This window comes from Athene cunicularia, assembly GCF_003259725.1.
Source record: "Athene cunicularia isolate RWA chromosome 9 unlocalized genomic scaffold, athCun1 chr9_part1, whole genome shotgun sequence".
Classification (NCBI taxonomy): domain Eukaryota; kingdom Metazoa; phylum Chordata; class Aves; order Strigiformes; family Strigidae; genus Athene; species Athene cunicularia.
The window spans coordinates 8,698,165-8,721,192 of NW_020799110.1; the positions used below are offsets into that span (position 1 = coordinate 8,698,165).

The window sequence follows — 23,028 nt, forward strand, 5'->3', positions numbered from 1 at the left end:
TCAAATCAACTATGGTTGCTCCTGGCAAGGCCCAAGCCACATCAGCCTCTCGTGAGAGCTGCCAGCTCCTGGAGGAGCTCTGCTCTGCCTCAGTGTCCCTGGCTCCGGGAACCCCCATACCCTCGATCAAGCACTCAGCCACAGGACTTACCGGTGACGCAGCTGCGTGCCTCACAACTGAGTATTTACACTGTCAACCTGATTTTAAATATTGCACATACTTCCTGGTGACATTATCAGCTGAATTCAATCTTTTCTGTATAAGGGGCCACTTAATAGGAGGAGGAAGTATCTTCTTACTACTTTATTTAGGTACGGCGAATGCTTATGTAAGAACTGGTGATGAATGTCAGCCAAAAGGAAGACATCCTTTCTTGCCCATGAAACATATTAATGTAATTGTCCGCCTGCTTCATTTAGGTTAAAAATAGTTTTAAATTAATATTATGTTAAATCAGAACAGGCTTTTTTATGCAGACATATAAAGGAAAAAAAGCTGGTGCTTATATTTTTAAGTCTCAGTTGCAGCAGTAAGTAAAACATACAGTGAGTATCAGGATCAAATCATAGCATCTGTCTGTAAAGATTTGTTGGTATAGAGCTGTCACCCACATGGCTTCTTGTCTTGTATTAGACAAGTGCAACAGAGAAACATGAAAAGCATTAATAGTGCTGCAAGTCAGATACGAAGGACAGAAAATTCAACAGATCTTCTGAAGCTAGGCCTTGGATGTAAAATTTTCAGTAACAACGTTTGGAAAAAAAAAAAAAAAGCATTTTAACCAAAAATAAAAATTTTAATTCTTTTTGAGTTAAAAAATGTTCATCTATTTTAATAAAAAGCCAGATTTTACTTATATTCATTTTCAAGTAAATACTGCTTTTCTATTAAATCAGGTATGACACAAAAACTATTGGTGTTGTTTTGATTATGAACTTTTCTGTGTTTTCAAAGATGTTATAACAGCACAATTTATGATTTTGCCAGGGACTTTTATGAAAGCCAATCCTGAGTAGAGAAATAACCTCCCATCTCTGGGAAGGAACACAGAAGAGTCCTTGAGTCTGTCTGACTTTAGATTTGGTTACAAATGCAGTGCACAGATATAAGGTATGCTCTTCCACTGACTTTCTTTGTCTTTCAGACAAACTACTCAGCCTCTCCACCTAAGACCTGAATGTCATATAAAGAACAGAAAGAGAAGACAGAGGGGGAAAAATGAACGTTTTGCAAGATGGAGCATACAAGGAAAGACAATTATCAATATTAGGTTTGTAGTCCTCAGTACAAAGTTGCCTCTGCAGTGACCCTTTATGGACTGGGTTTTTACCACTGCTTAAGTTTAGCACCTAAGTCAGGGGCTTAAGGTAAGCTGTTAGTTTACCTAAGTCTCTGTCATGGTTTAAACCCAGCCAGCAACTAAGCACCACCCAGCTGCTTGCTCACTCCCTCATATGGGATGGGGGAGCGAATCTGAAGGGTAAAAGTGAGAAAACTCATGGGTTAAGATAAAGACAATTTAACAGGTAAAGCAACACAAGGAATTCATTCACTGCTTCCCATCAGCAGGCAGGTGCTCAGCCATCTCCAGGAAAGCCAGGCTCCATCATGTTTTAATGGTCATTTGGGAAGACAAATGCCATCACCCTGAACATCCCGCCCTTCCTCCTCCTTCCCCCAGCTTTGTACGCTGAGCATGACGCCACACGGTCTGGGACGTCCCTTTGGTCCGTTGGGCTCAGCTGTCTCGGCTGTGGCCCTTCCCGGCTGCTTGTGCACCCCCAGCCCCTCGCTGGTGGCATGGGGTGAGGAGCAGAAAAGGCCCTGACTGTGTAAGCGCTGCTCAGCACTAACAAAAACATCTCTGTATTGTCAATACTGTTTCCAGCACAAATCCAAACCAGACCCATATTAGTTACTTTGAAGAAAATTAACTCTGTCCCAGCCAAAACCAGCAGAGTCTCCTAGATCATCAGTGAAGAGTGCCAGGCTCCTCTAGAGGTGCTTCAGAGCAGAAGCCGTACTTGTAGATTCTGAATTACTTTCTGAAAGAACATCCTCTGCAGTTAATCTCTCAAAAGCCCAGGAAAATTTGTCTTCCTCATTTAGGCACCTATGTTAGGCAACAGAACTGCCTTACACATCACTTTCCCTGTGTTTCTCCACTCCATTTTTATTACCTTCACAAATTTTCTGAAGCTAGAAGTAGCAGATGTTATCAGTGTACTAACTGGTTCAACCACGCTCTTTCCTGCTCTGATACTTCTGGTTGTTTGCATGTCTAAACAGCATCTCAGACTTTGATCCCCTCTAGGGAGCATGTGCTCTTAAATTTGACTATTTTTAGTACCTCATCTATGACCATCTTCAAGATGAAAGATGTCCCTATCTACATAACATAACATGGGATGATGTCTATGTATGTTAGTGAACCATATATATACTGATGGGTGAAAATCCCTATACAGGCATAGCATATTGTAGTTTTATAATTAGATACACAGTATGACGGTTAGTGTCTCCTGTATTTCACCTGAATATCAATGAATTTACTTCTTGTAATTTGTCCCACTTGGATAAAATCAATTTCCCATTTCTGAGAAGACAGCATACTGATTAATAAGAACTCCACTCGACTGCATGTCCTCCCTCCTGTGCTTTGTGGGCATGGAAAACACTGATATCTTTTCTATGACGAGTGAAAAAAATTCTGTAACAATAAATGACACAGAAGAGAAGGCTTAAACTTTTTGAAGCGAAAAATTACAATAAAATTCTTATGGAAGAGCCAGGACATTAAACATTCCCTGCCAATGGAAACAGTCTACACAGACTATATAGATAGACAGCAAAGAGTGTAATGGCTGTTTTGGGATCAGACAGAAGAACAATTCAGGAGGCTCCAGCAGCTTGGTTCCATCTCTCTCAGAGATGCTACTGGACACACCAGATCTGGATCCAGCCTGCAGCTTACACTATGGACCACTACCAAGTGTTTTAAAAGTAACCTAGTCACAGTGGCTGGTAGCTCAGAGGAGGAAAGGCAGAGGAAAACCAGGCTCACTTTGTTACAGAGCAGATGTCAGTATATCTCAGGGAGGTCACAGAGAAGTAAATGGCTGTAGAAAATATTTCCAGCTCCACAGCAGTCACTTTAAAATAGGAAATATGGAACCTGTCATGATAAGGATTTTTAAAAGGGTAAAGACACAAAACATACAACTGAGTACCATATATTCAAGAATCCATATCTGAGTTCCTCTGGAGCAAAGCAAAGAATCTGCACACTACTGAGCAGGTCTTAGCTCATGAAACCCTGGAGGTTATTTTATCCAGCCATACTCCTATGTAGGAATTTCTGTTATTCTTCACAGAGTAGTAGCTCATGTTTCTGGGATGCAAATCCATCTGGACATTTAGGTAGGTATTTTGTAGGAAACCATAAGGAAGGGAAATCTGAACCCTGGTATTGTTTCTTTTTTTTTTTTTTTTATTTCTTCTCTGGATTATATCATCACCATCTGAAACACTACTAGAAATTCAAGTGCAAGCCATGATGAAGTTGGTTTCAGATGCACCGATGAAAATATAAATATTGCTTTGAATTGATAGATGGGGAGAACATAAGACCTGGACCTGGGTTACAAAATCTGGGTCTGTTCCTAGGTCTGTTACCAAGCTGATCATTGATCTAAGGTACTCACTTCCTTTTTCTGTGCTCCCATTTCTGTAAAATAAGGCCATGATATTGGCCTTCATTATAAACACTTTGAGAGCTGTGGATGAAAACTACTAAATAAGAACTAATTATTATCATTAGGTTGGATACAGAATCAAAAGTCATCAGTTTTCTAGTTCAGCCTTACTTGTGACTATAATTATAATCTTATCAGAAGAGTTTAGCCTAAAATGGCAGAAATCTCCCAAGGATAATTCAGAGTATTTTAGTGCTGTTCTATTAGAAACCCTAGCTTTATTTGAAACCCAAGTCTTAAAGTCTGGCCTTACCTAAACCTCATCATCTGTGTGTCACCATAATTCTTCATAGCTGTATTTTGCTATTTGAGAGTTAGAATGCCTGAAAATAGAAATACTATTTGCTCTCAAAACAGTTGTTTTCCTCTTTACTAAAAACTGAATGAAAACAAAGCAGATAAAAATGGACAGTTATAATTTCAAGCTGATTAGATTTTATAAAGCCATTCAGAAAAATGATTTAAAGTATATTCTGTGTTTCTGTAAGACCAAAATCATCACCCTCAATTCCATAAGATTTCAGTTTTTTCTTGACAACTCACTTCTCCTTTTGGATGGTTTTTTGTCTTTTTTAAAATCTCTTTAATAGGCTAACTGAATCCTGTCTCCTGACAGCATACCATACACCTAAAACAAGAAAGTATGTGTGCTGAATGTTTCTTTTGCTACAAGCTTTAGATCAAGCCTTTGATGAGACAAAACACATTCCCTCTCTAAAGCTGAAACATTTCAGCAAATATTGGTGCAATATATCTGCTTTACTATAGAGAAAATCCTCTTTAAGAAAGGGCTCTGGATTCACATTCCCAGTCCAAACTATGCATCACGGTCTGAATTTCCTAGTCTGACAGCACTCCTGAGATGCATCCCAGAGACTAAATCCAGCCTTAATTCGGGTTTGTCTGGCCAGTAGAGAATTAAGGAAATCCCACAGCAGAGCCTAACAGCTCTAACAGCTTTTATGCTAATTCCTATATTCCCTCCACATAGAAAGTAGCTGGGGAAAGGAGCATGCCTCAAAAAAAAAAAAAAAAAGTTTAAGAGGAAGATGAAAGAATCACCATCCAAAATGGGCAATTCAGGAGTAGTCCATCTCTAGACGATGTTTCTTTTTAACCTCCATTGAACATTTCTAACTCATTTTTTCATGTTCTTACTACATTGCATCATGCTATCCTGTGTATAAAAACAATTGAATGAAAGTCTCTAATTTTAGCTGTCATAAATTAAAGAATAAATGGCAGCAGAATCTTTCACTTATAATTGCAGGATTTTACTACCAGAAAAGTTGTGTTTTCTGTATGTGAACAAATGCTCAACCATTTAAGCAAAATTTCAGAAACTGAGAGAAGTTGTGCATGCTTAAGAGTTAATGGTGAAGGTGTCACTATGCTCAGAAATAGAGCCGACTTTTCCATGTCACATTCAGCTTAATAACCCAATTATTTCTGTCACAATGGCACATGTCTCTCTCTGCTTTTTGTTATTGTTATGCAACTAGAATACCTTTCAGAATTGCTTTTGGCTGAGCTTGAACAGGTAAACTATAAAATTCAGCTAGAATTGAGTTTTATGCTGAAATGCTATTGCAATTCAATAGATGAACGTTGAGTGACATAGAGTATGCAATTATGCAAGAAGACTGTTTGCAACAAGCCATCTTGGAAGTACTTCCATTTGTGAGAGGATTTTTTTCATATTCTGAATGTGAATACATTAAAAAGCCTGTAATCAGTTAATAGAGTCAAATCTGCAATTCTTAATTCTGAATATCTTCTGTAACGAGATGAGCTTTTCCATTCTTGAGATTAACTTACAAACAAAGCCAAATACAAGAAGCTGGTTCAGAAAAATCAATGCAAGGAATCACTGCCAGTTTTCTCATAAATATTTCTCCCTTAGAAACCATTGAAATTTACACTCTCTTTATCATGTGCTGTATAGGGCTATACGCAATTACAGCACTTCCTACATAAAACAATACGGATCTGGGTAAGATCTTGCATAAATGGATATAAAAATTATATGCAACCTCCTGGCAAATTGCCAAAGTAACCCTTTCGCTTACAAAATAGTGCATCAATCTAGTCTAATCTCTGTGTTTACACATGTATAACAATATTGCTGCAAAGCTGCTTTGCTTAGCTGTGTATTTTCATGACCTTGAAGCTCAGGATATTGTATTTTTTATTCTATTCAGTATCTTCACACAAGGATATCTACAATCATTATAAAAAATCTCCAGTCGGAGGAGTGGGGAAAAAAAAAAGGGACTTCAACTGCTCAGTTTCTAAATTAAGCTACATCTGAAGTTAAAAATAGCCCTTCCGCCTGAAGATGCTATGCTGCCTGAATTTAAATAGCCTGTTTCTTTCCCTGACAGATAACATTTATTGTGCTCTCTGCTGCTGCAGAAAAATGCCTTCTCTAAGGAGGCCACCTTTTTTTTAAGTCCAATTTCACTTCACCTAAGACAACAGAATTACATAGAGTCAGTGTTATAGCCAGGATGTGTATCAATTTTCTCACAGATACAGTTCTCAAATTTTACTAAGTAGACCTAAAAATATGCATGTGTATGCGTATGAGTTTTCCTAGTTCTTTTTTCAGATTTTTCTGGGAAGATCTAGTAAGAAGGTATTGCATGAAATGCAATCAGATTTCTACAACACGTGTCCTAAAAGAGCTCGTGTTTATCCCTACCAACAGTTTTTGTTTTCATTTACTTTTATATTCAGGAGTTTCTAGATGTTTCATTGCTGATTCTAGATTAAAAAAAAAGTATTAAATGCAATTACACACACACTATAAGTGAAATTATTTACTCACTGTTTTTCCCCAAAGCACTCAATGGAAAAGAGTAGACACTGTATTCTGTCTGGGCCCGACACAGCACCAGCATAAGGATATCTATCTTATCCATATTCCTACTGTGATCAGAGTCTCAGTGGTCAGAATTAAGTTATGCAAGGCCTTTTTGTGCTACTCATGTAGAGTAACTCAGGCATTGGCTTTATACTGCATGCATATTAGAAAGGTAAACATTCCTTTAAGCATCCAGCCCCTTCTCACCAAAGCAGGTTAGTTTCTTTTGTTAAAATTTCTAGTGCTCCAACCAGTGTAGTTTTAAAGTTTCAAGTACTGTATCCATGCTCGCCCCTGGGAAACTGTTAATTTTCCTCAATATTCATGCTAAATTTACTGTGCCTTAATTTCATCATTTTATGAGAATTAAAATTAATCAGATTCACGTCTACATTTTAAGCAAGAAAATACGAAAGGCATACTTCTAATATGCAAAAATGAAACTTGAATCTTGCTATATTGAGACAACCCTACTTTCCCCTTCTTTGTTAAATTGCACGTTTTATATGAGCACTCCCAAAGGAATAGCACAGAAAGACTCAAGAATAAGTAAATGAAAGATGAGATGGATATAAGTACTCTTACCCCCAAGCAAGACTTTCACATTGCAGTCAATTTGTGGACTAAAAGCCTGAAAGATGCCTGAAAGCTTTATAAGCATCAATAATATTTGCAATGATGTAAGCCAAAGGCAATGATCTAAGGTCTGCAGTCCCTAATTGAATAAAACACCCATTGAAGTCAATAGGAATTGCACTCAGTTAAGCTGTACAGTATTTCAGGTCCGCAGCATTTTACACAATGTTACTTAACATAGCACCTGCAAAGCAGTGTTATTTGTACAGGGCAATGTTCGCCAAACGCAAGCCACTGTCAAAGCAGACAGGACTGGAACACCCACATGGAGTTCAGTTGTGTAGTTGCAGTTGAAGCAAACTGCAGTCATCGGTCAACACCACGTTAAGGTAGGATGCCTATTCACTTTCTGAGGTGAAGCTGCTTTGATTTGTAGGCCTGAAACAGCAAGGTCAGTCACGTTACAGGGGAACTGAATTTGACTCAAATTTTAAATAAAATGAGAAATAAAATTAAATCCTTGTGAAATTTGATGTGCATGTCCATAGCCCACGATACTCATCAGATAAATATAATTTCTCTAAACAAGCCAACTGAAGATATAGTCTCAGCTGTTAAACACTTACCAATAAACAGGTATGTGTGTGGCAGAGCCCTATCATGTTACAGGACAGTTTATACCTCTGTCAGGACTGATAAGGCTCTGGGACTTCAGCAATTGTTAAGAGTCCTGAGCTGTTCCTCAGCTTTATTACCAAGCATGTGAAATGAGAGCCACGTGCATTGCCACCGAGCAATCGGAGAGGAAAGAGAGTCAGTCTGCAGCGCTGGCACTGCAGATGGTTTGGTATCGCTTCTGCTTCTGGGGAAGACAGGATCAGGGGCGCCAGAAACCTCGCACTGTGCTGTGTCAGAGAGCTTCACAAAAGCATGTAATAATGCATGTAATGAGTCTCCAGCATCACATTTGTGAGGCCTGGAGAATGTTTCTCTTTCCAAATGCGAAGTACTGAGTCATCCTGTTCATGTGAGACAGACTGTATTCTCTTCCCAGAGAGCTCCTTTGAATCACTATTACCACCAGATAACAGATGTTGCTCTCCAGGAAAGTTTTTCATACAAGCTCTTCGAATCATATGGATTATTTCAACTTGACCTTGTAACTACAATAGAAAAACAAGATGAACAGGGGGATCTCAGAGGCCTGAGTGTTGTAGTGCTCTGCATATTTAAGTAACTAACAATGTGACTACTCAAAACACTACACAAAGAGTAACAGGTAACATCCATAGTCTTATAAGGTAAACACTACTTATTCCCAGTTTACATACAGGAAAAAGCAAGCCCTACAGTGTTTAACAGACTTGTCCAACATCATACAGTAAATAGTGTAACAGCTCAGGAACAAGTGACCCAAAGTTCAAAAACATCTATGTCTCTGAAACAGAGCCTACAGATGTGCAATGAAATTCAAGTTAAATAACTTGAAAATGGGACTAAAAGTACACATTGGAAGCTTTTATTAAAGCGCTTTAAAATGCCCATCTTCTGATGACTCCTTCTGCTTTAAACCACAAGACACTTTTTTAGGTACTGGTTCAAAGTGAACCTTAGCATGCACTTTAAAAGAGATGCTGAGAAGTACTGTAATACATACTAAATTTCAGTCTTTCCTAACTATGCATACTTCTGTTCAAGTAACAGTGATTTTCCTTCTGCTCCTGGAGTGCTGCTTTGGATGACAAAGCACATTTTCACCACTCTTTTTCAAAAATACCAGTAACTGGCAATTTAAAATCAGACATTTATATTGTAACTATTCCTGTGCCTTCTGGTGCCACTTTGTTAACTAAGTTCATGCAATTAAATTATTTTTCTCTAATGCTCTGAATACACGCATTTCATGATTTCACATCAGAGTTTCGGAGTTGTGTCACCAGATTCCAGAAGAAATAGAGCCATGCTTACTCGTAGCAGTGGACAGTCAGGCCCGGGTAATGCAATAACAGCTTGGATTCCAAACAGCAGCAACAAAATACAGAACCATAGGGCTTTGGTTAGATAAAAATGAATAGTAAATTTTTCATTAGTCTCATTAAATGCTACAGTCCGAATTAAAACCTATCCTCCCCAGCTTACCACCCTAAACCCTGCATACCAGCTTCATCGAGATGCTCCAGGAACCCTGTCTCTTCCTAGCCTGCCCCCTGGAGCTCTCTAGTACTTGGTGAGTTTATTGCACTCCCAGCACAAGCACCACTAAACCTACTTAGTTTCACCTAACCTTACAGCTTTCCTTCATTACTCTCAGTCTGTTTGTCTCCTGATTTCTCAGACTTGTTGCTGCAGAATTGCCTATCTCCTGCATCGCTCCTGAGAGCCACAAATACCTTTCCTGAATTGTTGACACACATTACACTGTGAACTCACAAGGCAGAGTTCATCCCCTTCTCCTTTCAGCTTCTATCTCTCTGTCCCACTGTCTGGAAGTAAATGCTGTTCTCTGCATAATACAGTCACAGAGCATTTTCAAGTTGAAGAGAGACAGATGGACAAGCAGATAAAGAGGAAAAAGGTAAACAGAAAGACAAAGACTGAGGCTTGCTAACCACCATCTACTTCAGAAAGGTTTACCTCTGAATCTCATTTGAAAACCTACTTTACTAATTAACATGCCTTATCTAGTTGTCATCATGTTATTCTTGTGTCATGAGACGCCACCTAAAATAATACAAAATTTTTTTTGGTGTGGTTTTGCTTCCCAGATTACTAACAATGGTGGAATTATATGGAATGTTGATAAACTAAGAACATTAGATAAATTTTCTTTGAGCTTACTGATTTTTCTTTTCCTCCAGTGTAAACATTTAACTATTATTTGTATCTTAAACTGCTTAAAAGTGATATCCAGAACAGAGATGTCAAAAAAACAGTAGCAATTTTTAGAAAGGGGAAACAGATCTACTTTCTGAACAAACACACTTTCTCAACAGCCTGAAGAAAAGATTGTTTTCACCTCAGACTAAAACAGTCACTCTCAATTCTCTTCTCATATATACAGACTCACTGCTGTGCTCCAGTTGTTTTGATAATGCAAAGCTATCATAAACACATCTGAATACATAGTAACATCTAAAATTTAGCAATTGGAGTTTCTGATGCTAAATTAAATGCCCCAAATGTATATTTCTGCTGGAGAAAAGTGTGAGTCAAACTCACACTCTGTATGCATTTGCAATAAACAGGAAATAGAGTGAAATAAATGTATGTGCTTTATTCTGGTTAATATATATTGTGCCCATCACAACACATAAGATTGTCAGGATGTGAAGCACATTCATAGATGCAAATATATTAAGCAGCAAACAGTAATTTTGATGATACAGATACTATTTTGAACTTCAATACCGTAGCAATTCTACAGAAAAACAATACAACCACCTCATCAATTGTCCCTTTCTCCCAGGAAACTGGCACATAAACAGTGGACTGTACCAATAAACATGCTCTTGACTCAAAATAATTCCTATGTAGTTCATTTAAAACAACAACACAAAAATCCACCCCAAAACTGACCATTTCAGTCAAATGTGTCATAACCCAGATTACATGTAAACTTTCCATGAAGTCATAGCAACTTCTGAGGTCATTGGAAACTTCTGAATGGATTGTTTTTGGCCCATTCTGCAAAGCACTTATCACCACCAGCTTCCACTCATAGGATCAGTTCCAGAAAAAAATTCTGCAGTCTGGAGGCTCTATTTTCTTATTGCCCACAGGGGAGCAAAGAGTTAGCCTAGGAGCCTGCAAGTATTTTTTTTAATAGACAAAATTTAAAACCAACAGGAGTTCAACATCTTCAACATCTCATAGGATAGGGCTCAACTCTGCTTGTTCAGTTTCCAGTTGATGTGGCCTATTATATACATACAGTACAATGAAGACTATTCAGAACTTCCCATTTGCCTTAGAGGCAACCACAGTTAACGCTCTGTAATCTGCATTACAACACACTGTGGGTATTTTTGTTTTTAATTAATTCTTCTGAAAATATTTTTGGGATGAGTGGATGTATATGGTGAATGCAGTGGTGAGAAAGGCTGCAGGATTCATAATTACAAAGAGAAGAAAATCCTGACCTTTTGCACATGCAGCACTACTAAGATTTCGTTGTTCAAATTAGGCAAAACCTCTCTGCTATTACTAACTTCAAGGTCAGCTACACGTATAGCAAAAAGAATTGGTAACGATGCTCAACATTTTGAATAAATCCAGAAAAAGCTGTTAATAAAATAGAAAAGAAAAACCCTCACTTACCTCAATAGTTGTAAGCTGTTATTTCATACTCTGTAAACTTTCACTCCCTACTAACTAAACAAAAGTTCTGCAATCTTGATGCTAGAATAGCTCTCAAATACATACTGCAGAATACCAAAAAAGAGAAAGCCTATGTTGTCCTTACTAGCAGGCATCTCTCCAGGGATGATTGGTCATTACCCTGGCAACCCTCACAAATGGCAAATGACGTAAAGAGAGTGGGAAAAAAGCCACTGAGAGCAGAAAGCACTATATGCATTATAGATAGTTCTGAGAATCCATGCTCATATATGCATTAAATGGCTTCAGAAGAACACAAGGGACCTTCCATTTTGCAGAGACGCCTGCCAAGGTGAATAAGAAACTTTCTAATTTTTTTCTTAATCAAAGCATTGGGAGCATCTTTAAGTCTTTAATTGAAGCAAATTGGTTTCTGATGATTTTAATAATTCAGACACTGGTTTTATTCTCTTTTTTCCAATTATGTTAAAATTTCCCATTAAAATAGCTCACAGTGGTATTCAGACAAGAGTGGATATAATTTTTGTTATTTCTTTTCACTTTATTTATCAGTTCATGAAGTTACTTATCATTCTATTTATTCACATTACTTCTCATACCCTCATTTTTCACTAACAATGCATTTGTACAAATTGTACAAGCATTCTTGTGTTTATGTCATTAGAAATAAACACATTAGCAGTTGTATTTAGTGTTACCAACAACTACACTCTGCCTAAGGAAGACGTGATTTGCCAAACATCAGAGAACAAATTTAAAAGCATTTTTTTATTTTTGCACAGTGTGATCACAGCGAATTTGTCCACACTGTGATGTGTACATCACAAAGCTAGAGAAATCTGGGTGTGGTTAAGTCTTCCACAATTAGATGGAAAAAAAATCACAAGATAAACAAGAAATCTGCTTTGAGATTCTTTAGCACCTGCACCAGTCATCTTTACATGATTAAGTAAAACTGAAGGAATTCTAGGTATGAAACCCAAGAAAAGCATTTTCTACTCCTGCCTGCATATATTACCAATTACAATTCAGGATCAGGCATCCTTTTACCTGCTCTTCTTTGGACCTCACGATTTCTGGATTCCTAAATGCACATAAGCCAACTTTCAGAGAGCACACTGGAAAGCATTAGCACACAGATCACTTTATAACCTAAAGGGAAGGGCACAGTTCTCAGAGATGAAATAAGAACAACTGAGGAAGTAAGTGAATAGAGGTAGCTGCTCTAACCACTTAGCTATTATGTAAAAGTTGGATGGGAATGGCTCTACCATGACAACTGAGTTTTGTGCTGAACTCCTGATGAAAACATGTACCATGTATTCGAACTCTGCCACACTTCAAACCTGAAATGAAACAGAAGTAACCAGCAGCTGCAACGAAGATATTTCTGTACCTAGCTGCCTAAATTCAATTAGTTAAAACTTTCTGGAATAAAATTTATCACTCTTGATGTTTAAATGCATTCAAATTTAGGTGTCCTTGAAGAAGACACACAGGCTTTAGAAGCCCAGCTTATTTATACAAGAATAAAGGCAAGAAATTTTGCCAACACCTAAGTTAAAAAATGACATCCAGGTCCTTCAAGAGCAAACAAACTATAAAGGTAGGAAGAATCAGTGTATTAAGCACAATGTACACATTTCTACCAAACAAATCCTGTTAAAAATATGATTTTCTAAGTGTAACAGAATGAAGACTCTGAACTGAGAATTGTAGAGAGTTCTGAACTGAGAATTGCCCAGAGAAGTATATGATACTTCATCAAACAACGGAGCTGAAGAAAAGAAGACTCTTATACCAGAACAGTTGCCCTGGAATAGTGAGATTTCCTTACAGATGTAGCAACACGCAAAGCACTCCATTGCAGGGTCTGGCAAAGGCATGACATTCTGCACTGCTGCTCTGCACCTGAAAACAGCCTACTGACACTGAGCAGGAGTTAGCCTTACCCGTGGGCTGCTCTTGGTCAGACTGAAGATTTGACTGAATCTTGTCTGGTTCCATAATTTGGAAGCAGAGTAACAAGAGAGAAGACTCCTTCTTTTTCTATTTGTTTCCAGTCAGAGCATTAGAGCAATACAGAATCACCATCTACCTGAGAGAAAATGTAACTAGATCAGCAGCAGGGCCCCTGATGGTCCTCGTGACTAAGGCAGTGAGCTGATACTTAAGGAGACCCAAGCTATTTAACTCAGCTGTGCAACCAACTTGTTGGATGAGTTCTCAGAAAATGTTTCCCCAGCTGTACAATGTGAATAAAGATTCCAATTCCTTTTAAAAGTGTTTTCAGTGCTATCACTGAAGGGGCTTCATATAAGAAAGGGCTTCATTTTTATTATTTTCAAAATTTACTCTCATCCTGCAATCAGGAAGAAGGGAGTACACTTGCATCATGAGAATTTTTCAAAAAGGATGAATGAGCCATTGCAAATGACTGAATTTTATGACAAAACAAGTAATAAACAGAAAGGATACTCAAAAGATAATGCTCCATTCAGTGTACTTTATTTGAGGACAACTCATTTTTAATTATTTAAACTCTGGCTACATCATACTAGCAAATGTTCTGCCAGGTTATAACTGACAGAAATATCTTGATCTGAGCGAAGTAAAACCTCAGTGTAACATTACCTCTGATGTTACATTTTTCCTGACAGAAGGACTATTTTGTTTAGAAACCACAGATGGCAAAGTTCACCAATATGTAGCTGGCCAATGCATGCTCTACGCTTCCCATTAATATTCTCTTTGATGGTCCAAATCTAAGCTTCTCATTTTTCCTACAATTAACCTTTGCAGAAATTTAGATCCAACTACAAACCTTCTACCTACCCTCCACTCATTATGACAACTGAACAAAAATCTTATCACTGTTCCCAGACTTGCTTTTTTAGGAACAAATGTCGTCTGTCATGGACATACTTCGTATGAAACGTTATTAGATGTAAGACCAACAAGTATTTTTAAATATAAAAAAACTTTCTGTGTTTTTGCAAACAGATGGTCTTAACGAAACCTTCATCTTTTTTTATCATATCCAACCCTACCAACTTGCTTTTGTCTCAGCATGTGAGATTGACTCATGTGAATGTTCCGGGCAGCACAACGGGGACAAATCCAGTCAATGAATGGGGAGAAGGGGAAGACACTGGTGCAGAGCTGCAGCCAGGGAATAAGGCCTCTAACGGAGTCTTAGGAAAAGGCACAATGACAGAATCTTACACCCATTTCATGACATTGTGTCAGCCATGCTGCTGAGTCTAACATATGCAGTGCCTGATGGAAAATTGGGTTGCCAATCCTTAAAGAATCCTTTCCATACACTAAGAAAATTTGCCAATACTTTAGAAAATTGAATTAAAAATTGGTCAGTGTATTAAAACAAACAAACAAACAAAAAAAGATTGGAGATGCAAATCATCCAGTAAGTTATTACTGATTTAAAGTGGTTCATCCCAGGAAAGGATCAGCTCACTCAAGTCAGTGAGAGTTAAATCTTCAGCACTTCTCTGGACCAACCATTTAATGCTTGTGAAATGCATCATGTTGCAGAATCCAGCCACTTAAACATGCCTGTAGTTGCTTGGCATAAAGGACAATAACACAGGGCCTTCTCCATACTTTCCAAGTTCTGTCCTTCATAAGTGTGTCTACTCCAATCTGGTTTTTAGCTGGCGAAAGAAAGTTCAGGTTTTAGCAGGCCCAATGCACTATATGCCAGAGAGTTACAGAAAATAAAAAACCCTATCAAAAGAGATTATTTCTATAAAGGCCCTTACACTGTCATGTCATGTAAACATCAGAAAGGGGTGAATGATGATCTTTGTTTCCTAAGATATGAATATGATTCTGAACAATACACTGTTGAGTAAGCAAAATAATTTTTTTTCTTTCTCTGCCCTTCTAGAGGACAGACATGTGCCTTGTCAGATGATGCCAAACCCATTATTTGTATCCTTGCACTCCTCCATTAGTGATATTGCAGCTAGACTAGCTGATGTCAAGGATGTCCATGTTGAAAGATAACAACATTCCTCAGATGCAGAAACTATAGGCTTTCAGCATTCTCTGGCTTTCCCGTGATTTGGCTTTGACTGGGAACATTATTACAGAGAAATTCAGTGAGATAAACTAAGGAATAGAAAGTACAAACATTCAGAAAATGCAAACATCTGAATATGAACACTGCTGTTAGTATCCTTTAGTAATCAATTTTAATCAAATTCATAGACAGAGTCAGCCCTAGGATGCACAGATGCATCCAAACCCAGCAATTCATTACTCTCACTCCATCTTTTTTCCAGTTCCAGCGTTTGTTGTCTAGCACATCCGTCTCTCCTGACCCCACAAACCACATGACAAAATATCCCAATAGGTGATAATCACCTTAACTAGGGAATCCTGGGACAGGAAAACTGAAGTAGTTCTGACAGGAGAGGACAGTGGCAAGTCCAATCATTCCAACACAAGACAAGGCAAGGTCATACAGGCCACCAATGGTGGTGACAACAATTGCAGTCTCTGCTGATTTACTTTCCGAGCCGGTAGTTCAGATTAACCATCAGTTACCAAGCAAACCAAACAATGCTTCTGGTAGGTGACACAACCTCAGGATCCATACAGCACTACAGTTTCTAGTAAGCAACAGAGATCTTAAGTGCCTAGGACTGGTTATCCCTGCGCTTGCACCAGCGAGCATGAAAGCACTAGTATACACAGAGAAACTGTGTTTACAACTTTGTTTAAGACAGATCTAAACAAGCCATTGAAAAGAGGCAGCTTCTGAGCAATGTAGCTTAAAAGGTCTGGTTTCCTCCAGTTGTGTTTCATGTTTGGATTTTTCTGTGTGATTCAAAAAGCAAAAATTTCTGATCAAAGCTCTAACGAAGATAAAGATATTCATGCAGTCTGTGTTCTAGACAGGTTAGCTGTTGTCAACTAATATATCATAGCTTACGCTGCAACTTTATCGTCTGTGGAAGCAATCAAAACGGTAGCATAAAATCAGTTTCCTCAAAGCACTAGTTTATAAATACCTGGGACTTGCTCACAGTAGTTCTGCCCTACCACAAGCATCCCACAGTGCTAGACAGTTTCTATCTCTATCTTTCTTGATTGTTCAAAGAAAACAAGTATCGTGACTGATAATAAAATTCTCCTCCTAAAAGCCCTCTATAGCTAAAAGGTTCAAGAAACTAATAAATACAAAATACCAAGACTGTCATGGAGTGGTGCTTTTACATGCTGCTTATGTCCTGTGAGGAAGAACATCCCTGACCACCCTCCTGGCCAGTATTCCCTATGCCATAGCTAATTTTCATATAGAAGAGTAAATAATGAAGACTACCCACACATGTAAGATGACATATCAGGACTCAAGGAAAGCTCATCATCTGCAGATCTTGTCAAGTTCTGCAGTGTACCACATCTTTTCCTGACAACACTTGGAAACACTGATTCCTCTCAGTTTCACTTGCAGGGAAGATGTCTTGGGCCTGATGCAGCTCTTGGCTACACTTCTGCTGCACTGAAATAAAAGACACTGTGCCAGTGTAATAGTGGTGAGAGAAGAATCAGACTCCAGGATAACCACATAAGTGGAAGAAAAAAGGGATTACAAATCTACATGTGATATAAAAATCAGAATTCTTACAACAGTTACTAAAAATGCCATGAACTTATCTGATACAGCAACGATCATCAAATTATGCAAAGATCTTATCTACCACCTCAAGGACTTTTTCAAATGGAGCATATCAATACAGATGTGTGCTGATGCTGTAATTTAGCAGCTGATACTTTCTAACAGTAGCAGCGTGACTGCTCTAGAATACAGATTTTCTGTGGATAAATATTTAGATAAAGCACTGCAATCCTAAGCTTCCCCATATAAATCAGTGTCTTCTGAATCAAAGCACACCCTTTTCTGCATCAGACTTCTTGCTGCAGTGCAATTGCATTGCTCTTCATACTCTTTTGGATGATAAAAGTACATACTTGTCATAGTAATGACCTGAATGAATTCAGGGAAAAAAGTGACAATTGCTTTGCAAAGATGCCCATCCAGGAAATATACTACTATTTTTTCTCACTACCATTTAATGAAGTTTATAACTATCTCTTTTTTTTGTGAGACAATAATACATAATCTCAAAAATCAAGCCAATACCTTGTTTTCAGAAACTCAGCAGAAATAAAGCTACTCTAGTTCATAATCTAAAACCTGATACACTGATGTTGATTGCCACTGCCTCTTCCTCCAGCTTTGCCTGTGCCCTCTCCTGGTGGTGGACCAAATATTGCACAGAATAGACACGGTTACACCAAAACCTCCCCCTCACAACACACATTTCCAAATGTGAAATGAAAACAGCTTTTTGAAGTAAAATAGGCCAAGATTCCAAGCCTAATGGGGTTCCAAAAAGGTAACACAAAAACTGTCACGACCTCTAGAAGATCACTGATTAGCACACCCTTACAGCTCTACTCCCAAGATTGCCTTGCTGCACCCAATAAAGAATGTGGAGGCAGAAACAGGGACTGGGGGCTCTTCTCCCTCAGAGGAGTATGTTAATCAGCAGGCTCTCCGTTCAGATTCCTTACCTCTGGCTGCACAGAGCCATGATTCTTAACTGCATGGTATCACAGTTTGAAACTGCTAGTAAGGCAACACAGCACTCTCCTGGAAGTTGACAGTAGGAATTTGAACCTTGCGAGGCCAAAGACAGAGCATCTGACCAAGGAACAGGAGATCTGTACTCCATGCTACCTGCTCTGCTGTTACAGTCAAATTTCCATTCTAGTAGTGGGAAGCACAGAGGATCAAAATGCCCCATAAAATGGTAAGGCTCAGCTGACACAAAGATCTGCTTATCAGGCTGAGCTGGCTTCTGAACTCTAAGTAGCTTTGTTTCTACAGATGAGAGGTACCGAGCCAGGTCAGGTTTGGCCCAGCTGCCAAGCAAATAAGCCCTGCAAGAATCCAAAGTGACTATAGACCAAGTACTAAGCCTGAAACAGTAAATTCTGCTAAATCTGAGCCAAATGAGACATATGTACACAAGAGACATTTGAGAAGCACAATACAGGCACATTTAAGTTCTGGCCAGAGCTGGCTTAGCCCAACAGACCTATTACCTCAAAACCAGTTCCAGGCAAATGTTACTGTACCACCTTCACACCTAATATGGGTCTGGGAATTCATAATATGCCTGAGCTAAACAAGGAAAGAAGTCCAGAGTCTTCCAATTTGGTTTCACAGGGACCGCTTACAGTTCAGAGCAATAAAGCAGCACTATTATGTGGGTTTCTTCCCCATTCTCCAGTGTATCCTGGCCACTATTATTCCAGCCAGTCAGCTGGAATGTCAGCATGCATTCTCTTCCCCCCCCACTTCTCTAAAAACTAGTCAGGCAATCTATAGGTGATAGAAAGTTGACTGCATATTAACAGCAAACACCATCACCTCTTCCTTCCATCGTGTTCTAAAGTAAGAGTGAGTCATGGGTCTTTTACGAAAGGACAACAGCAACACACCAGCTCCAAGAGAAGATTCTGGAATATATAACCCCATGACTGCCTTAGTGGAGTCACAGACAGATGTCAGACATATCTCCTCTCCTCAGCACTTTCAACCACTAAGCCCAAACATCCTGTGCAGTGGTTATGTTGTCACAAATGCAGGTTGAAGGTGTCTGTCTTTAGTACATTTTATATGAAATATAATTCAGTGCTTGGATTCCAGTCTGAGGTAAAAACCTAAAGGTCAGGTACGGCAAATGTGATGCCCCTTAGTGAGATTTAGCATTTAGTTTGTGTTCTAGCTGTTCCTCTGCAGAAGGATGATAGCATATTTATACTCGCAGCATTCCTGTAAGGCTGGGCAGTATTAAAATTTACAAAGTACCCAAGTACTTCAGCAAAGAAAGTAGAAAGTTGAGAGATCATAAAGACTTCTTGAGTGAATATTAGTGATTATTTTATTATCTACAGATGCTTTTAAAGTTCACAGAAACATTTAAGACCTCTTCTGAAAATAGGAAAAATAAAACCTTTAACATATATTTTGCAATCAAGAAACAGGGAGGAACACTAGACATTATGAATAACCCATTGTCACAGCCAGTCTGCTCCACATCTCAAAGCTGGCACTGCAGCCTGGGAGATTGACTGGCAGTTGTATGGCACTGCTCAAAAGCAACGGGCCAACAGCCACCCAATGGGGAAGTGCAGCTTGTTGAGAAACAAAAAAATCATTCTGTTCAGTCTCGGCCTGACATATGCATCACTTTCTACATCGCTTTATATTACCAAAAAGGTGAATGCACTTGCTTGAAACAATTCCATCTTAATGAACTTTTAAAAACCTCAAAGCACTATCAGGAAGCTTCAGATTCTCCAGATTGTCACCAATTAAACAAACTTCTGCTTACTAATAAGTATCATCATTTGGTGTCTTGCTTCATGCTTCACTTTTAAAAAGATTCTTCTGTTTATTCATGTGGACAATTTATGTTAGTATCTGGCTCTAGATTTATTATATACAATGTCACATATGGCAAATCACTATGTGATATTCCCATGAAAAGCACATGGTTTGCATTATACCTACACCTGCAACTCCTGCCAAGACACTATGGCCATTTGTACCAACACAGGAACCTAGATAAGATATATTAATTGTTTCTAACTGCTTTGATTTTATAATCCTTGCTTCTGACAAAACTAAGTAAAAATACTTCAAAAACCTCAAAAGTATTTGGGTACTTTATGGACAGTGGTGGCAAAACTCTAGATTTCACCTGCTCTTATGCAAACATAGGATGATGTGAAGGAATTCACTGAAATAATCCTAGATTTGTGTCTCTTTAAGCGAGGCTGGACTGCTGAAAAAAAGATGCTTGGAGTCTACTTCTCTTCTGCATTGAACTCTGTAGGGTTATCCACACTGCTGTAAAGCAAAGTCACTGTAAAATGTTATCAAACCACAGTGATGTTCTACACATTTTCCATGCATGTAAATGCCTATAGAAGAGCAAGGCAGAGAAAAGTAAGACCTAGACAGTTGTCAGTTTGCATTTCCTTCCCCATATCCTCCAGGCTTCTTGAGGATTACACAGATTTGGCTTTATTTCCTTATGCTAGTCAAATCCTGCGACTTCTAGATATCAGCATGATTTCCAGTGCACGTTACCTTGCAGTTCTTACTATCGGTCCCGATCAACCACTGGAGCAGTAAAGATGAGTCAAGCACAGGCACGCCCTCTCTCCATGCCTCACACAGCCACAAGCCTCTTTACCCCAGCACACATTTTCTGATGGCATCACCGGGAATTCTTCTGTGTTGAATACTGAAGAAAGATAAAGCAGCAAAAAGCTGCGTTTGTTTCTGGTTTGCAAAACAATCATAAGCAGCTCTTATGCAGAAAGCAGGATCTGGTTTAAAGTGTCAATTATCATATGAATACAATGAAACAGTACTACAAAATAAAGTACAAGCAGGAGCTAAATGAAGATCCTCTGGCACTGTAATTCCAAATTTTCTGAACTGCTTTTCCCATCTGCAATTAATCCTCCTCCGCAAACAACTCTACCTTGAGTATTAGTGCCACATACTGGAAATCATGATAACACATTAACTTTAAAAGATTTCATAATACAAAATCAAGGTGCACTGACTTTATGAGGTAGTTAGTGAAACATCAGTATTTATATTTATCTTCCTAGTGCTAGCAACTGTATTTCAAAGTTGTATTATTTTAACTTATGTAAAAACCTTCAGATTTCTTAATTGCACAACAAAATTATAAAGCTTGCTCATTAAAGAAACAGAGAATCAAACTGTGTGTCAAATTAAATTCCTGACCCTTGAGAGTTCAAGCACCTCCTGATATTCTCATAATTGTGTTTCAAAGCCCCACCCAACTGACTGTCCCTTACTGTTGAGTTTTACTATTTTTCTTGTTTTGATTCAGGATGAGACTTAAAGGGGGAGTGCTGGTCAGCAGCCTAACATTAACTGTAGCATCTTGGGAGCTGTAATCCACACACATTTAGGCTGCTTTTCTCTTTCACTAGCATAAAGTTTGCTGAAATTTGTAATAACCTGTTCTATTCACGACAACTTTACCAACTTCCTGAATAAAACTACTGGGGACACCAAATGTAAATTTTATCTCTTTTCTTACCTCACTGATTAAATTCAGTGTAAGTAAGGAAATATGACTGAAATTTAAGTCACAACTTAGGAAAAAACACAAAGTTTTGTAGGAAGTTCTGAACTCCCTATCAAGTATGACAAAGCAAGACATATAACAGTAATTGTTATCTTATGGTGAAGATATAAGAAATGCTTTTTTATTATTTACAGTCCAATAATTAATCGCTATTAAGTTCACTCATTATGCTATGTAACCCTTTATAGGTAAACATAAGGGTAATAAATAAATATCATTCTAATAAGATGACTAAATCTGATCACTTGGAGATCCTTACTACAGTATTACAGAAATAAGCTATATATCTTATGCGAACTTGAACACTCATGATTATAGTAGGCCACACACAAAATACCCCACCAAACCAACTCCTCATCTCCTCAAAAAAAAACCCCAGCTCATATAGGAATTCAAAAAGGGATACACCAGGAATACTTGCACTTTAAGCCAATTCCACTACTCTCCAGTTAGAATTTTAGTCTTCTCCAATATTAACTGCAGGTTATATCTGAGGCCTCTTTCATTTCTTTTAATTACTACAACTTTATGCTTTCCCCCCTCTGGTTATTCTGGCTGAACACTATGTTTCGCCAAGAACCCCGATGCCAAAGAGGCAATGAGAAATCTTAATTACAAGTTCAACTGCTGAGCTGGCAAATCAGAACTGCCCAACTACCCAGGGAAGAGAGCCTCAGGGATCAGGGTCTGAAGTGTAAAGGAGTGCCCCAAGTGAGAAAGGAACAACACAAGGTTGGGATAGCAAGATACACTGTAAACACATTTTATTCTCAGCGGAAGAGACAACCGAGCAGAGACAGCAGCGGAGGAAGGCCTCGAGCAGGGCTCAGCTGCTATAACCGCTACTCCCTTCCACAGCCGGCCCAGCTCCCCCAGAAGCTCCCTACTCACCCCACCCGTCCCTATCCCCTCACGCAGCCGCAAGCAGACCCCACAAGCCCCCAAGACTCCCAAACTCCCTTTCCGCCCTCCACCGAGCCCCGCAGCCCTCCCGGGCCTCCCCAGCCCGCGCCTCACACCTCCCCGCCTCGCCGCTCGCCTCACACCGCCGCTCCCACACGCTGCACCTACGCTTGCTGGCTCGTCCGCCCGCCCTCCCCTTCCTGCCTCAGGATTGGCTGTCCGCGTCATAGCCCCGCCTCCTGCCGGTCGCGATTGGCCCTTGCGCCCGAGCGGCGGTACGGCGGGGTGCCGCGCGGTGGGCGGGCGAGCGGCAGCGGCGCTGCTATTGGCGGGAAGGCGGCGGCCTGCAGG

At 39.1% G+C, this 23,028-nt stretch overlaps 2 protein-coding genes across 2 annotated transcripts in view; one reads left to right on the forward strand and one right to left on the reverse strand.

Moving 5' to 3' along the window:
• The window catches only part of GNB4 (G protein subunit beta 4), a 76,865-nt gene extending 54,014 nt beyond the window's left edge, over nt 1-22,851 (reverse strand). Inside the window, exons 1-2 of the mRNA XM_026854962.1 lie at nt 22,794-22,851; nt 20,733-20,889 (exon numbers count right to left, since the gene is read on the reverse strand). The gene's annotated coding sequence lies outside the window, so the exon portion shown is untranslated. The remainder of the gene's footprint in view (nt 1-20,732; nt 20,890-22,793) is intronic.
• The window catches only part of ACTL6A (actin like 6A), an 11,720-nt gene continuing 9,699 nt past the window's right edge, over nt 21,008-23,028 (forward strand). Inside the window, exons 1-2 of the mRNA XM_026854964.1 lie at nt 21,008-21,066; nt 22,549-22,952. Of these exons, the coding sequence (XP_026710765.1) occupies nt 21,008-21,066; nt 22,549-22,952 (463 nt within the window). The remainder of the gene's footprint in view (nt 21,067-22,548; nt 22,953-23,028) is intronic.